General features: G+C 35.3%; 1 protein-coding gene and 1 long non-coding RNA gene across 2 annotated transcripts; both read left to right on the top strand.

Moving 5' to 3' along the window:
* Window positions 1-5206: 5206 nt before the first annotated feature.
* LOC145029314 (uncharacterized) lies at window positions 5207-6186 on the top strand. The gene is made up of 3 exons (XR_013676466.1): window positions 5207-5423; window positions 5627-5769; window positions 5912-6186. It is a non-coding gene; the product is annotated as an uncharacterized LOC145029314 (long non-coding RNA).
* A 3580-nt stretch (window positions 6187-9766) lies between these two features.
* On the top strand, window positions 9767-13990 carry LOC145032644 (serine/threonine protein phosphatase 2A regulatory subunit B''beta-like). Its single transcript, XM_078981527.1, has 12 exons — window positions 9767-10378; window positions 10802-11050; window positions 11157-11262; window positions 11375-11471; window positions 11671-11776; window positions 11861-11951; window positions 12097-12238; window positions 12331-12478; window positions 12540-12649; window positions 12752-12908; window positions 13006-13131; window positions 13212-13990. Exons 1-12 carry the CDS (start codon window positions 10229-10231, stop codon window positions 13350-13352), a joined length of 1623 nt encoding a protein of 540 aa, XP_078837653.1. The 5' UTR covers window positions 9767-10228; the 3' UTR covers window positions 13353-13990.
* Window positions 13991-14858: the final 868 nt, after the last annotated feature.

Genomic DNA, 14858 nt, shown 5'->3' with positions numbered 1-14858 from the left:
CCTAAACGAGAATCGAAGATCTCGTTAATAGTAGAGCAATGGTAAAAAGACAGACGAAAACGGATGTCGGATGAAAAAATTATGAATTTTTAACGGACTATTTATGTCCTGGCCTGTTAAAAATATAACTTTAAAAATAAAGTCAAAATTAGCCGACGGAGTCAAAACGAAAGCTGCAGAGTACAGTCTCTCCTACGCGTGGATATAAAGAACCTCAAAAACGGAGCTCGTATACGAAAGTTATGGATTTTAGAAGATAATTAGTTTGTGGGGTAATCTGCAAGTGACACATGGCACAATCTGGGCCACACCTTCTTCCCCACAGCTTGAACAAGATGGTGACACGTGGAAACGAACGCCCTGTATTCGTCTAGGGAACACACCGTGTTCGTGAACACGCTACGTTCGTTTTGGGAATGCGTTGCGTTCGCACCGAACTCAACCTATAAATAGAGGCGTAAATCACTCCCAAAACTAACACCTTCATTCTTCTTTCTCTCTCCAAGTGCTATAGGCGAGTCCTGGAGCGCCAGAGGGCTCCGAGAAGAATAGCTTTTCGGCTCGGGAACGCTGCTCCAGCGAAACCTGGTTTTTTCATAAATGCTGGATGTTCCACCATCTAAAGTGGGTAGTCATGGAGTATGATCATTCGGGCCATTTCTTGGCGGCATGTGGCGGGGTTGAAGGCGGTGTACGGGGCGACAGTGGCGGTGGAAGTGGTGGTTATGTACCGGCGTTTAGGTGTTTTGACAGTTAGGGTCACTGCCAATGGGTTTAACGGATCATGGTTTTGGTCACATAGGGCAACCGGGCAACCGCCCTTGGTGATGTGGCGTTTGAGGTGGCTGGTGCCCGAAACTTTTGAGCCCTTTCCGTATGAGAATAACTCTTTTCAGTGTTTACAGCAGGCCTTTCTAACGCCTTCACCCACGTTTACAATTGTGAAAAATTCCCAAACTATTGATTTCTTTTTTTCTTCTTTTAGTAGGTTGCTCTGTGTCCATTTCCATGTCCATGTCATCCAATGGTGTGTGAAAATATTCTGGTTGCATTTCTATGTTGACCAGTAGGTTAATTTCCATAGGTGTAATCTCCATGAGGGCCTGGTTTAAAGCAGATAATTAAACATATATAGAGATTAAAGAAGAAATTAGACTCAAAAGCAGATAATAATCAAACCCAGATTAAGGATTTATGTGAAGACTACATTTTGATTGAGTTGTCAGTAAGATACTGACTAATTCTAAATAGAACTAGGTTTTTTTCATCGTCAATACTAGGGTGACTATGGGATCCGAATAAGCTCAATCAAATCCCCAGTTTGAGTTCAAATACGCCCGAAGATATATCCGAATCTCTCAAACCAAGGCTCTGATACCAACTTGTAACACCGTAAAAATTTGAACAATTTTTTCACTTTTATAACCCATAAAATATCATTTGAAATCATAAACAAAACATTGTATCAATACAAAACCCAAGATCAAAATATATATAAACTCCGGTATGCGTGTGTACGAATCATGTCGGTGCCTTCCCGCGATCATCACTGGTACCTGAAACACATAACACGTAACACTGTAAGCATAAATGCTTGGTGAGTTCCCTAAAATACCGCTCTAACACATAATAGCCACTCGAGGCTATAACTCTGTTGACCCTCAGGTCTATGTGTCTCAGTGGGGCCCTCCAGCCCCAACTCTCTATGGGCCCTTTGGCGCTAACTCTGTGGACCCAAAAGTCCTAACTCTGTGGACCTGAAGGTCCTAACTCTGTAACTCTGAATCATGCATAGCACATATCACAATAAATCATAGCACATAAATAACATGCAATTACACTGGCATGTAACTCTAAAATACTCTATCGCATAACTATGTTACCACACTAGGTAAAGTATAGTGAGAAGACTCACCTCAGACGTCTCGGTAAATCTCTGATGCGGTAGAAATACTCTTATTCACATAAAGTAAATACTCTTATAAATATAACTCTCGAGACTAGATTCAACCTGCCATTGGCACCCTCAGGAGGGAAAAAGGTTATCTTACCCCCTTCTCGATATAAGTACTACATTGACCAAACCCTAAAAGTCAACGGTCACACTTTGACCCTACTCGCCGAGTGCACCCTGGTGACTCGGCGAGTTCACACATGTTCGTTAACACTTTGCCCCGCTTGGCACGCCGAGTCCCTCCCTATGCTTGACAAGTCATACTAGGCATGAATTGCGGGGCTACCACGACTCGCCGAGTCTCAAGAACAACTCGGCGAGTACCACCTTAAACTCCAGTCCTCTAACTCCCTTCTGACTCACTGAGTCATCCCCCAACTCAGCAAGTCTACTCACTAAGCAATTTACGTGAAACCCTAACCCTACTCTCCGAGTCTCAGGAACAACTCGGCGATTTCATGCCATGCACAAACTCTATTGGCCTCCTGAGGTCAGATATGTTTCCCTAAATCAAAGATCTGGCCTTCCCAAGCATGAATGTCACGTAAAGCTCGAAACTTGATGCTTGTATAACAACAACAAGGCATCAAAAGGAGATTTAGTCCCAAAAATGGCAACCTAAGTCCAATAACCCCAAACTGATTCATAAAGCTCCAAGGGTTAAGGTCTCTGGACCTCTTTGAGTCCAGATCCAAGGCACAAACTCGAAGAGGGACCATTTGCTCCACATAATCACTCTCCAAAGGGGTTAGAAAATCGTAACTCTAATGATCAACACCAAAACTGAAGGAGGTTCGAACTATTACCTCAAAAATGAAGTCTCTGAATCTCTGGAACTGCTAGAATCGCACCTCCCCTTTGCTCTTGTGCACCTCCTTCTTGCTAAACCAAAGGTACAAGGATCGAAAGTGACTTCTTCTTCCTCACAACGATTTGGCTCACTTAGGGTTCTCTCAAGGAATTGGTAGTCGCAATGAGAGGCTATAAGTGCCCTTAAATAGGCTCCAAACCCAGGGATTTAGGCTTTCATTAAACAGCGTGGACTCGCCGAGTCCAAAGTGAATCCGGATGAACAATCATGACCCTACTCGGCGAGTCTATGCATCAAATCGTCGAGTTCCTTCTCATAATTCAAAATAATTAAATAAAATAATATAACTGGAAACTCGGCTGTTACACGAAGATCCCGGGAAGTGCGATTCCCGAGCCGAAGCTCTGCCCGCGACCACTACCACATCCTTCATAGATATCGGGTTTATCTAACATTCCATTTTGATGCTTATTTTTATTCTTAATTCATTTAAGTCACACAATTAAGCACATAACACATAATACTCAAATCATATATCTTTATTATTTTAAGACGGGTAACAAAGGTTAACCTAGAATATTACATCGATATTAATGACCAACCCATAAACACAAACGTTATTCTCTCCCCTTAGGATGATTTCGTCCTCGGAATCACACATCAACAAACAAATGCGGATAGCGACCCATCATGTCACTCTCCGTTTCCCAAGTGAGATTTGGATCATTCGTATGTTTCCAACGGACAAACACTAATTCGACCATTCTGCGTCGCAACATCTTAGTCTTACAGTCAACGATTGCCTCTGGTTCTCTAATTAACCTCTTATTTTTATCAATTCTTAATTATGAAAGTGGAATCATGTTGGGAACTTCTCCCGCGAACTTCCTCAAATAACACACATGGAAAGTGTTATGAATTCCATTCAGTTATTCGGTTAATTCTAGCTTGCACACTTGGTTCCCAATCATCTGTAGAACTTTAAACGGTCCAATAAACCTTGAACTCAACTTTCCATTTACCAAATCTTATAAGTCCCTTCCACGGTGAGAATAAAACCAGATATATTTATAAATTACGTTAGAATTAAAATTGAATTAATTAAAAAATCAGAATTTTTAAATAAAGATAATTAATCACCCCTAAAAAATTTGGAATTTTTTTTTTTTAAATTTATCTTAATTGACTAAAATACATTTATAGTGAAATTAGATGATATTTTTCAATTATTTTTAATTAAATAATATTTATTAATCACTTTCTTAAAATAACTAAAATGATTGGTCCACAATCAATCATACATCCGCACAATACTTAGTTAGAATGCAATAATATATATATATACACACACACACACACACACACAAGAAAAAAATCCCGATGTTGCCGGGGTCGGAAGGTATTGCTTTGTAAAGTAAAGTAGCATGTTGAATTGCATTGAGATAATCTAGTAAAGGAAGATAAATAATGTCATTTAATTACATAAGTAAAGAAATCTAAATAATTATTTCTTGCAATAAACGAAGAAAATAAAGAAATGGTCTCACAAATTGAACTTTATTGTCATGTATGACAGCGGCCGGAAAACCAATCCGAAAAATATAGACCGTTGTTTTTAAGGTAGTAGAGACTGAATTTATGATGACGGGTAAACCATATGGACCATTTGTGTAATTTTGGTGGTGGTGGTGGTGATGACAGCTGGTGGGTGACTTTATGGTATTGGGTGAGTATTTTCTAATAAATAAACATTCATTTAAAACCAAAAAGAGAAATATAAATGAATAAAAAATTCGGATTAGGAGTAAAAGAGTGATTTTGATTTCCATCGTTGTCCTCAATGTGTTAAATCTGGTAAACCACAGGGACCAATCGTTAAATTTTGTCTAATAATAATAATAATAATGAGGGACCATTCCTGCCAAAAGACTAAATACTAATAATATGTAATAAAATGCGAGGGTTATGAAAAACTCAAACAAAAGTGAAAGGGTTGTTTGTGAACAAAGCATAAAGGTGAAGGTTTAAGTACTTTTTTAAAACCAACATAAGTTGGAGGACCAAAAATGACAAAAGAAATTGACAAAAAAAGAGAAGCAAACATACATAACTTTAGGGACCAATCTTGCCAAAAACTTAGGAAGTTTATTGTTACTAACTTTCATAACTTTAATATATATATATATATATATATATATATATATATATATATATATATATATATATATATATATATTAACTATCTTATAAAACATATTCAACATTTATTGAATTTTAAGAGGTATAATTTTTAAAACACCATGTACAACTATTTTATGTGGCTAGCCTTATCCCTTATCTCTACGTCTTTCTAACTCAATCACATGATATGATTATGAAAATAACGTGAAATTCAATTATGAAATATCGTATTCCTTCCTTGATTAGATTTATTCCATAAATCATTCTCATTCCTTAAATGCAATTTAGGGTTTTGTTTTGGTTAACGCCCTTAAAGCCTTTCATACCTATTGTTATTCCATAAGTATTCCTTCTGAAGTAATCATCAAGTTGAGAAACCTAAACACAAAAGACCGATATGGAAAGATAGTCGATTGTGGTTCAAGTTATCATATTTATATACATTATATATTTCATTGTTGCGGATCTTTGATGGAGGTAAGAAGAAACTTTTGATCCAGATTTGACATATCTGTTATTGATTTCCTACTCCTAGACTAAAATTTAAAAAGGTCTTTCAAATTACACTTTCCGACAATCTTTTTTGCATTCTTCTTCTTTACTATCTCTCTGTTGTTTGAATTTTCTGTGAGTTCTTTTTTTGGTTTGGGTCAATGTGGTTTATATTTGTGAGTTTGTAGGTGTTGCAGGTATCAATGGATTGATAACTAACAAGAATGGATTGTTGTTTGATTCTAGAGACCAAAACTTATGACTAGTTTTCATAAATTTGTAGGCCATTTGGGAGAGGAAATAGAAGGAACTACCCATGATGCTCCACTTTGTATGTTACCACTCACTGTTCTTTTCTATCTCTTGCTGACAACCTAAGTATAAAACTTAAGTGATGAATCTATGGATCAATGTATGCTTTTTAGTTATTTAATGGGTTTAAGAGCCTTGGATTTTTTATTTTTTTTTGTCAGATTACAGATCATGCACCCAAGTTGTTCAACATATTGCCTTAAATAATGTTTGGTCAAGTATGGTGAAGTTTTCAGATAAAGTGGATAAAATGGTCATAAGTCAAAAGATCTCAGAGCCGATCTGCCTATCTATCACGAACATGAAGAACGATGACCCTTTTTCTACTTCTGAATCCGAATCTTTGAAATCTCCATTTCAAATCTGTATGCAACATTGGTGATTTTGCTTTTTATGTTATCAGTTGTTCATGTAGGGTTGGATCTGATATATGATAATCTTCCTTCATTATTGTTATATTTGTTACGAGTCAACTTAAAATTAGTAATAATGGCTAATTTATTTGTAAATTTTTTGTTTAATTTGTATGATCATGAATGGAGGGATAAGAGCATGCTAAAACCAACCCAAGCAAAAGTCAATGTAACACATGAATGATGTTAGTCGCTGGTCTGAGATGTTTAACAGATGACACATCATGTTTGTTTCTTAGATGTGAGTCTACAGTCATCACCTTTCTCTAAAAAAACCCTATCATTTCCAAGGAAAATAAAAGTCAAAATCAAACTCTCTTTTTTTGGTTCGCATAAAGTTCTGGATCGAAAGTATTTATTGTTCATCCCCGATTTATTGCGTATTTTTAAAAGGTTATTTTGTTCTTTTAATACTCACTTGTTTAAGGGAGAATGGATTTAGGAAGAAGGTTGAAGAGGCCATGCTCACTTCTGATTATACAATAACAAAGATAAAGAAGAAAGATGGTTGGTATTTAAATTAAATTTTTTTTTCTTCAAATGAAAGAAATAATTTAATCCCTATTTTAGGCACCACCAAAGATTCCGATCTGACTTTTGATTTAAGGAGAATGTTATCGTGTTCAAGCCTCTGTATTTCAATTTCTCTTTTTTTGGACAAGATGGAAGTTTGGGTTTATAGGGTGAAGGTTGGTTTTTTAAAATTTATTTTGTAGTTGTATTTCATTTATTTTAGTTAAGTTGGAGGTTTGAGTTTGAGGTGAAGTTGGGTGCTTTGAAACTTATCATTGCTTTTAATAGCTATGTTAGGAGTTCTAGGGTGAATTCTGCATATGTTGTTTTAGTTTCTTATTATTAGATATTTTGGTTATGATATTAGTTAATTTGTTGCAGAAAGATGTTTATAGAAGAAAGCTAATTCTCTTTTATCTATGCATCTTACATGGTAGACAAGAGTATTAAAGGCTACCCTCCTTATAGGTAACCCACAATTTTCAATCCATCATTTTAACAATGTTTTATATTATAAGTGCTGATAATGAACTTCTCATCTTCAAACTTCAAGATTCAATGCAATATTCACAAATCATGGTTTCAAATGAAGACAAAGCTCATAAAGATGTTAGAATGTTGGATAATACCATTATTAAGCCACCATAAGTTGGAGAGGTAAGTTATGGTAAAATGGTTAATATGTTACTATTTGAGTGAAATTTTAAATGCTTATGTTTGTATCTTTTGAAGCTGCCTTGTGGGATCTGTTTGAATCATATACACTAAGATGATATTAGCATTGTTGCTTGTGGTTATCAATGCTCTTTATTTTCATCATAATATACATTTATATGTTTATAACCGATATACTAATTTTTATTTCTTATGTTTTTATTGTCAAAGATGGTCCTCGGTGCTTGACTCTGAAATTCCTGACTTTGAAACGCATTCATTCTATTATATACTCAAATGTATACCATTGAACGCAAAACATTTGAATATCATTAATACCATTGTTTGTGTATTTTCTAAACAAATGGTATGGTGAATCTAATAAGATTTTCACTATTTTGCTGCAGCTATTGACGACTTCATGGTTGGTCATGATAAGGTATTGATAATTTTTAATTAAGCATAAAGTCCATCATTTTTGTTTGCAATATTTTGAAATTTACCTCACTTTTACCTCTTATTTTGTTTGAGACATGTTAACAATGCAAAGGGAAAGCAAGGCGGCAAAGATTGTATCTACTTTATATTTTATCATGAAATGTTTTGTTCATTTATCAATTATCTGAATTTTTTTCACTCAAGTCATGGTCGTTTTGATATTTAGGTATTTGGTTCAAACAATAAATTACATTGGGTCAAACCTACGTGAACCAAATTTGTCTATGTTAATAATTGGTCGAACCCAAACACATATTGTCGATAACAAAACTAATCACCATCAGATAGTAATTACCGAATTAACCGTTGGTCGCCGACGTATTGTGAAACAGAAACCAGAACAATAAATAAAGAACTATTCCTACACCACACCTACGTACTTAGCTGTAGGAGCGAATGCCGAATTTCGTAGTAGGTGTTGCCAGTGACACATAGGTGTTGGTGGAGATATTTTTTTACGTAGCGGCACAATAGTATAAAAAATGAAAAATTCGAAACTTTTTTACACTGCGTTCGAAAAAAATAAGGAGTTGCAGGTGCCCTATTGGCACTATAGTGGAATCGCCCCTGCTTAGCTGAAAACTATTTGCTGAAAGGAGCTATCCAAACTTAAACAATTCGTCAAAAGGCTAAAACGAACTATCTGAAATGAAAAGGAAACTAATCACCGTATGAAAACTATCTACCGAAATGAACTATCTGGCGTCGCTGCATCGTGCGGGTACCTTACTAGTATTAATAAATAAATATTTGAAAATTTGAAAGTTTGAAACTTGAAAATTTGAAAACTTTGGTGTAATATTTGAAATTTAAAAAATCTAAAAATTTTAAATCTGAGAAATTTTAAAATTTAAAAAATTGGAAATTTCGGCCACCTAGGCCCGTCTAGACCTTAGTTAACCGACTCTGTCTAATTTGACTGACTGATAAAAATTGTAGGTAGTTGTTGCTCGCCTAGCGTCTAGGCTACCATTTACAACCATGGTATTTAGTAACACAAGTGACCACAACTTCAACTACTAATGTTCACTTTTAGCCTTTTAGGTTAGGCTACCGATTTTGAATTTTCACGATTTTACTTCTCGCCCTCTTGTTCCCACTTCTCACACCAAAATTACCATTCCCCCGATTCTTCCCCAATTGGCAATTGCAAGTTCTCAATCGATAATCACAAGTTTTGGTATATATCAATACCAATATGTATCAACCAATTTTTTTGGTTGCCAAATAAGTTGGTACCAAACATATTTGTTACGATACAAGTAATTAAATTCTTCTGCCAACTATAATTAGTACGATAAACGGTTTAGAGAAAAAAACTTGACACCGTATCAATTCTACCGCTAATCACCACATATGGCCACCTATTAAACAATTGAAAATCATAAACCATCAACATCTTCATAGAAAAATCAGACCACCACCGTGAATCAAGAAAAGAAAAAAAAAGGGAAGAAGAGAGAAAGAAATTCGTTGTGTTTCTTGACTGAAAAATAGAATAACATGAGAAAAAGAAATAGGGTTTATTGCAGATGTAAGGGAGAGAGGGGTTGGTATTCTTAATAGACTAAAGATTTATGTTTCGGCTAAACTTAAGTGGGCTTAACTTTCTATTGGGTTACGGTTTTTAGTTAGGTTGAGTTGTAGAGTACTAAGAACTCAATATTAAAACGAGATGAGTTTTTCTTCTATTTATTTTGAATTTGATTTTAAAATATTTGTTTAAATTTTATGATTTATTATGTTTTAGATATGCGTGATTAGTAAAATTATTAGGTTTTGGGGTTTATTAATATTGTTGGTTTTGGCTGAAATAGGTTTGACAATTAGAATAGTTATATCTTATTGTGCGTCTAAAACATACTAATAAGCAAAGACGTTTTAAAAAAAAAAAAGAGAAATAAACCCAATTTTTTTTCGTCTCTATTACTATCGTGCATTTGTCCATTTGGTCGCCTGCTTTGGTTAGGCCTTCCAACGACGCGTTTCCTTCTTTCATCTTCTTCTCCGCTTCAGGTGCAATCTCTCTTTATTTCCCCAAACATCACTCATGCAAGAATCTCGAATCTTACTCCCCCAAATTCATCATACCATCCACTTTCCACATCGATCTCCGCGAACATTATTATGAAAAACCCCAATTTCAGGTTGGGATCTGTTTCATCTAGCTCCGTAAACTCCCAAAATCTTATCATTCCCAGTTCGCAAGTATGATTCAATGCGATTGATCGACTCTTAAGCGAGAGAATAGTCAAGCCCGTACGATTACAATATATGTGAAAAAGTTCCGTTTCCTTTTTTGGTTTACTAGGGTTAAGTTGATCGTCGTGGGTTTTCAATTTGAGATCTGGATGATAGAGTTTGAATTCAGGTGCTGATAAAGGATTTGATCGAGGAAAGATGGATATGGATAATAATGGTGAAGCGGGTTGTCTTGACCCTGAATTGTTACAGCTGAATGAAGTGTCTCCTCTGGCTATTAAATCAAATCCTTATGTTGCTGAAAAACTATTCGAGCAATGGCTCTCTCTTCCTGAAACCACTCCTTTAGTAAGTACTGTAATCATAATATTTCTTTTGTGCAAGCAAATCGTCGTATTATACCTTATCATAATACTTCTTTATCATCAGTTGCTGACGGTTAGATTGGTTTCTGTCAGATGTAGCTAGATTAAGATGGCAAAGTGGTAGTTAATAAATATTGAATCTGATGTTCTTCATCAGTTATAACTTACCTAGCCCAAATTAGGGTTGGCATCTGGCATCGAATCGAATGTTTACCTTGTGCGCATTGTCCATGGGTTGAATGATTCATTTAAATGGAAGAACAACCGAATAGGATATAGGAAAAGTAACTACCACATCAATAGCATATATAGACAATTCATGATCATCACTTTCATTAGTTATAGACTTATAGTTTGTTGGATAAACAAGAAAACCATTCATGATTTTTCCTCTCTGAATATATAGGTAAAATCTTTAGTTAACAATGCAAAGGCGGGTGTTCCATTGAATGTCCCTGGATCAACCAACAGCCCTAAGGCTACTTCCAGCTCTTCAATACCTTCCATGTTTCCAGCTGGCAGCACACCTCCACTCTCACCAAGAAGTTCATCTGGTTCTGGTTCTCCCCGTGTTACAAAACATAGGGCGGGCCCATCAGTTTTAGGTTCTCCTTTGAGATTATTGAGTGAGCCAGCAAAAGAGTTAATACCTCAGGTTTGAATTTGATAGCAAAAAATCAATTCTTGTTTTGATCTGTTTTGTTTTAACTTTTAATGCTCAAGTTTTGAGTTTTGACTCAAGTACATGGTAATGGTTGCAGTTTTACTTTCAAAATGGTCGTCCACCCCCAAATGAACTAAAAGAACGATGTTTATTACAATGCAACCAATATTTCTATGGTCATATGGAAGGGCTACAATTGCATGGTGAGGCATCTCCCTAATTGTAATAATGCATATTATATCATGAATCATCAGTTTACCTTTTCAATGGGTATATGTGTACTTCATTTGTGCTGATTTTGAATTGAATGAATAGAATTCAAGCCAATTACCAAGGAAATTTGCAAGCTGCCTTCTTTTTTCTCTACCGCTCTTTACAAAAAGATTGATGTTAATGGCACTGGTGTGACCAGGTATATTCTTATCTATGCCTTTATGAGTAGCTAATCTGAATTTCTGGAAATCATATGAAGTGGTTGTATAATGAATGCATAAGGGTCATATTAAAAAAAATGATAAGCAGGTTATGGGTTATGAGTTATGATTGATATTGTGACATTTTAGTTTTATATTCCTAAGTTTGTCTAAAACTAAAACATGGCTACACTGCAGGGATGCATTTGTTGAGTATTGGGTCCATAGCAACATGTTGACAAAAGATATAGCAACCCAAATATTTACAATTTTGAAGCAGCCTGAGTTGAGATATCTAACTCATGTATTCCTCTTTACTCAAGCTCCCTCATTTCATTTTATTTTGATAGTGGAAATGCAAATGTGATTTTTGTGAGTTTTGCAATAGGAGGACTTCAAACCCATACTTCGTGAGCTTTTAGCAAGTCATCCAGGTCTGGAGTTCTTACAAAACACACCTGAGTTTCAGGAGAGATATGGTATGTTGTTATTTAGATGCTATGCAATGCAATGAATAGTTTTTTTTTTTTTTTGTCTTATGTACATATTTTTATAAAAAAAAAGTATAATAATAGCATTGAATTGATGATTAACACATATATGTATTTTTATTGCATTGAGCAGCTGAAACAGTAATATACCGCATATTTTACTATGTGAATAGAGGGGGTAATGGCCGTCTGACCCTGAGGGAGCTGAAACGTGGAAATCTAATTGCTGCAATGCTGCATGCAGATGAAGAAGAAGACATAAACAAAGTTTTGAGGTATAATAAATAGAATAGATTTTACAAATCAACTTTTTATCATAATAAGCTTTTAAGTGAAATTAATGTGATTTGATTTTTTGTTTCCACAGATATTTCTCTTACGAGCATTTCTATGTAATATATTGCAAATTCTGGGAGCTGGACACAGATCATGATTTTTTGATTGATAAAGAGAACCTTATAAGATATGGCAACCATGCATTGACCTACAGGATTGTTGACAGAATATTTTCCCAGGTATTGTATTTTGTCATATTTTTTATTTTGTAAAATTTAAAACATAACCATGAACCACCAGGTTCCAAGAAAGTTTACGAGTAAGGTTGAAGGGAAAATGGGATATGAGGATTTTGTTTACTTCATTTTGTCTGAAGAGGATAAGTCGTCTGAGCCAAGTCTTGAGTACTGGTATTTTATTTTATTTTTTATTTAAAAAAAAAGTTAATTCTGTAGGAGTGAGTGGCATAAGAGATATAAAAAAAGGTGATTTGATTTGATTTGATTTGATAGGTTCAAGTGCATAGACTTGGATGGAAACGGGGCAGTGACAAGGAATGAGATGCAATTCTTCTATGAGGAACAGTTGCATCGCATGGAGTGCATGGCTCAAGAGCCTGTTCTTTTTGAGGACATTTTATGTCAGATAGTTGATATGGTTGGACCAAAGGTATGCTAGCTACTTACTTGGTAACTATATTTGATGCTTTCAATTCATTTATTATTCTTATTAAAAAAAAAAAAACGAAAACGATTGTGAGTTGCAGGATGAGGGGTATTTTACACTTGGCGACCTAAAAGGAAGCAAACTTTCTGGCAGTGTTTTCAATATCTTGTTTAATCTGAACAAGTTCATGGCGTATGAAAGTCGCGACCCCTTCCTCATTCGTCAGGTACGTATCAATCAATCAATCAATCATCAATGATATTAAAATTGTTTAAAAAAAATAATAATAAAAAATGAACGCAACAGGAACGTGAGAATCCGACACTGACAGAGTGGGACCGGTTTGCACATCGGGAATATATACGGCTTTCAATGGAGGAAGATGCTGAAGATGCGTCTAATGGTAGTGCAGATGTATGGGATGAATCCCTTGAAGCCCCTTTTTAACTTTTAAGCTAAGCTACCAGCCTCCCTCCTCTCCTCTCTCTCTGTTTCACTTGAGACTTGAGACTTGAGAAGACATTCTTTAATTTAAGCAAAGCAAAGCAAGCAGCAGGCAGAAGCAGAGAAGGCTGCAAAGCTTTTGAGTTTTGAGCCGGTCAGTCAGTCAGTGAGTCAGTCAGTCAGTGTGTCCGTGTCCGTGTCCGTGTCTGTGTATGATGAAAAAGCCGAAAAGTTGCAAATCGATCGATCCATTGCACACAGAAGAAGTATACAAAAGGGGGTGGGGATTCCGGATGAAATCAGTCAGGTGATATATATACACAGAGAGAAAGATATAATTTGAACTTTGAAGCATTTCAGTATTCTTCTGGAAACATTTTCCCGTGAATCAAACTGCACTTGTCCCAAAGATGTTCATGTTCATAGATAGCATCTTGAATCTTCATCATCATCATCATCATCATCATCATCATATATATTATTATGTGCATTAACATTTTCTAAAGACCCATCGACTGCCGCGTTTCATCTCATCACATGTACCTTTGTTTAATTTTCAATCCCCCTCCTGACTGGACATATTGAATTTTGTGTATGTAGTAATCTCTTTCTTTGTTAATGCACTCGTTCATAAAATGTCACTAGCTTCGTTTTCTGCTTGATTTCATCTTCATCTTTTAAGCTGCTTCTTTGTCTTTTCTGCCTTTTCTGTTTATCTAAGTTTCTTTTCTTTAACCAAAGATGCTTCTGAGACACTTTTGTATATCATGGGATTGGAATCCTCAACCAGTTGGCTGAATGACACATTTCCAACATGTTTGATGCCATTAGACCACATGCCCTTTGATAATTGATATAAGCACATGATTAGGGACTTAAATATGTCAAAACAAAACCTTTTCATCATCGAAACTAAAAAAAACATCTTCACAAAAGGCTTTTCTTCCTAAATTCCATCTTTCAACACAAGGATTCCAACTTGGTATTTATTTCAACTCCTCTATCCAAGTCTAAATAACAATAATCAAAATCATCAATCATTTTTCAATTACCATATAAAACAATATAAAAAATAGAGATGGTATATGGTCTTTCCTCAAACATGTCTAATCCGGGGATGAGCATGGAATGCACCCGATACTGTCCCGATAACGAATCGAACTAACATTATCGGTACCGGTATCGGTTTCGGTGATAACACCGTTACCAATGGTATTGAATCCTGAATTTTGTGAGTACCGAATACCGTCTCATTAAATTCAGTACCGATTCTAATACAATACGAAATCAAGATTTGATACTAACTGCTTATCTTCAGTATAATCTTTCATAAATTTTGTCAAAAAAACCACCATTAGAGCCTTTTCATTGAAAAATGTTTATCATAAGTAAATTAAGTACAATGTATGATTTAGCATTTAATCTTTTATTTAAAGAAATGTATTAAGGCAATTTTTAAGGTAAGATACATAATTTTAAAATTAATATTGAAGAGTTTTATCATTTTAA

This window comes from Lactuca saligna, chromosome 2, assembly GCF_052625555.1.
Source record: "Lactuca saligna cultivar CGN05327 chromosome 2, ASM5262555v1, whole genome shotgun sequence".
In the NCBI taxonomy this organism is placed as follows: Eukaryota; Viridiplantae; Streptophyta; class Magnoliopsida; order Asterales; family Asteraceae; genus Lactuca; species Lactuca saligna.
The sequence above is the reverse complement of the archived record's forward strand: the minus strand, read 5'-3'. Positions and strand labels throughout refer to the sequence as shown.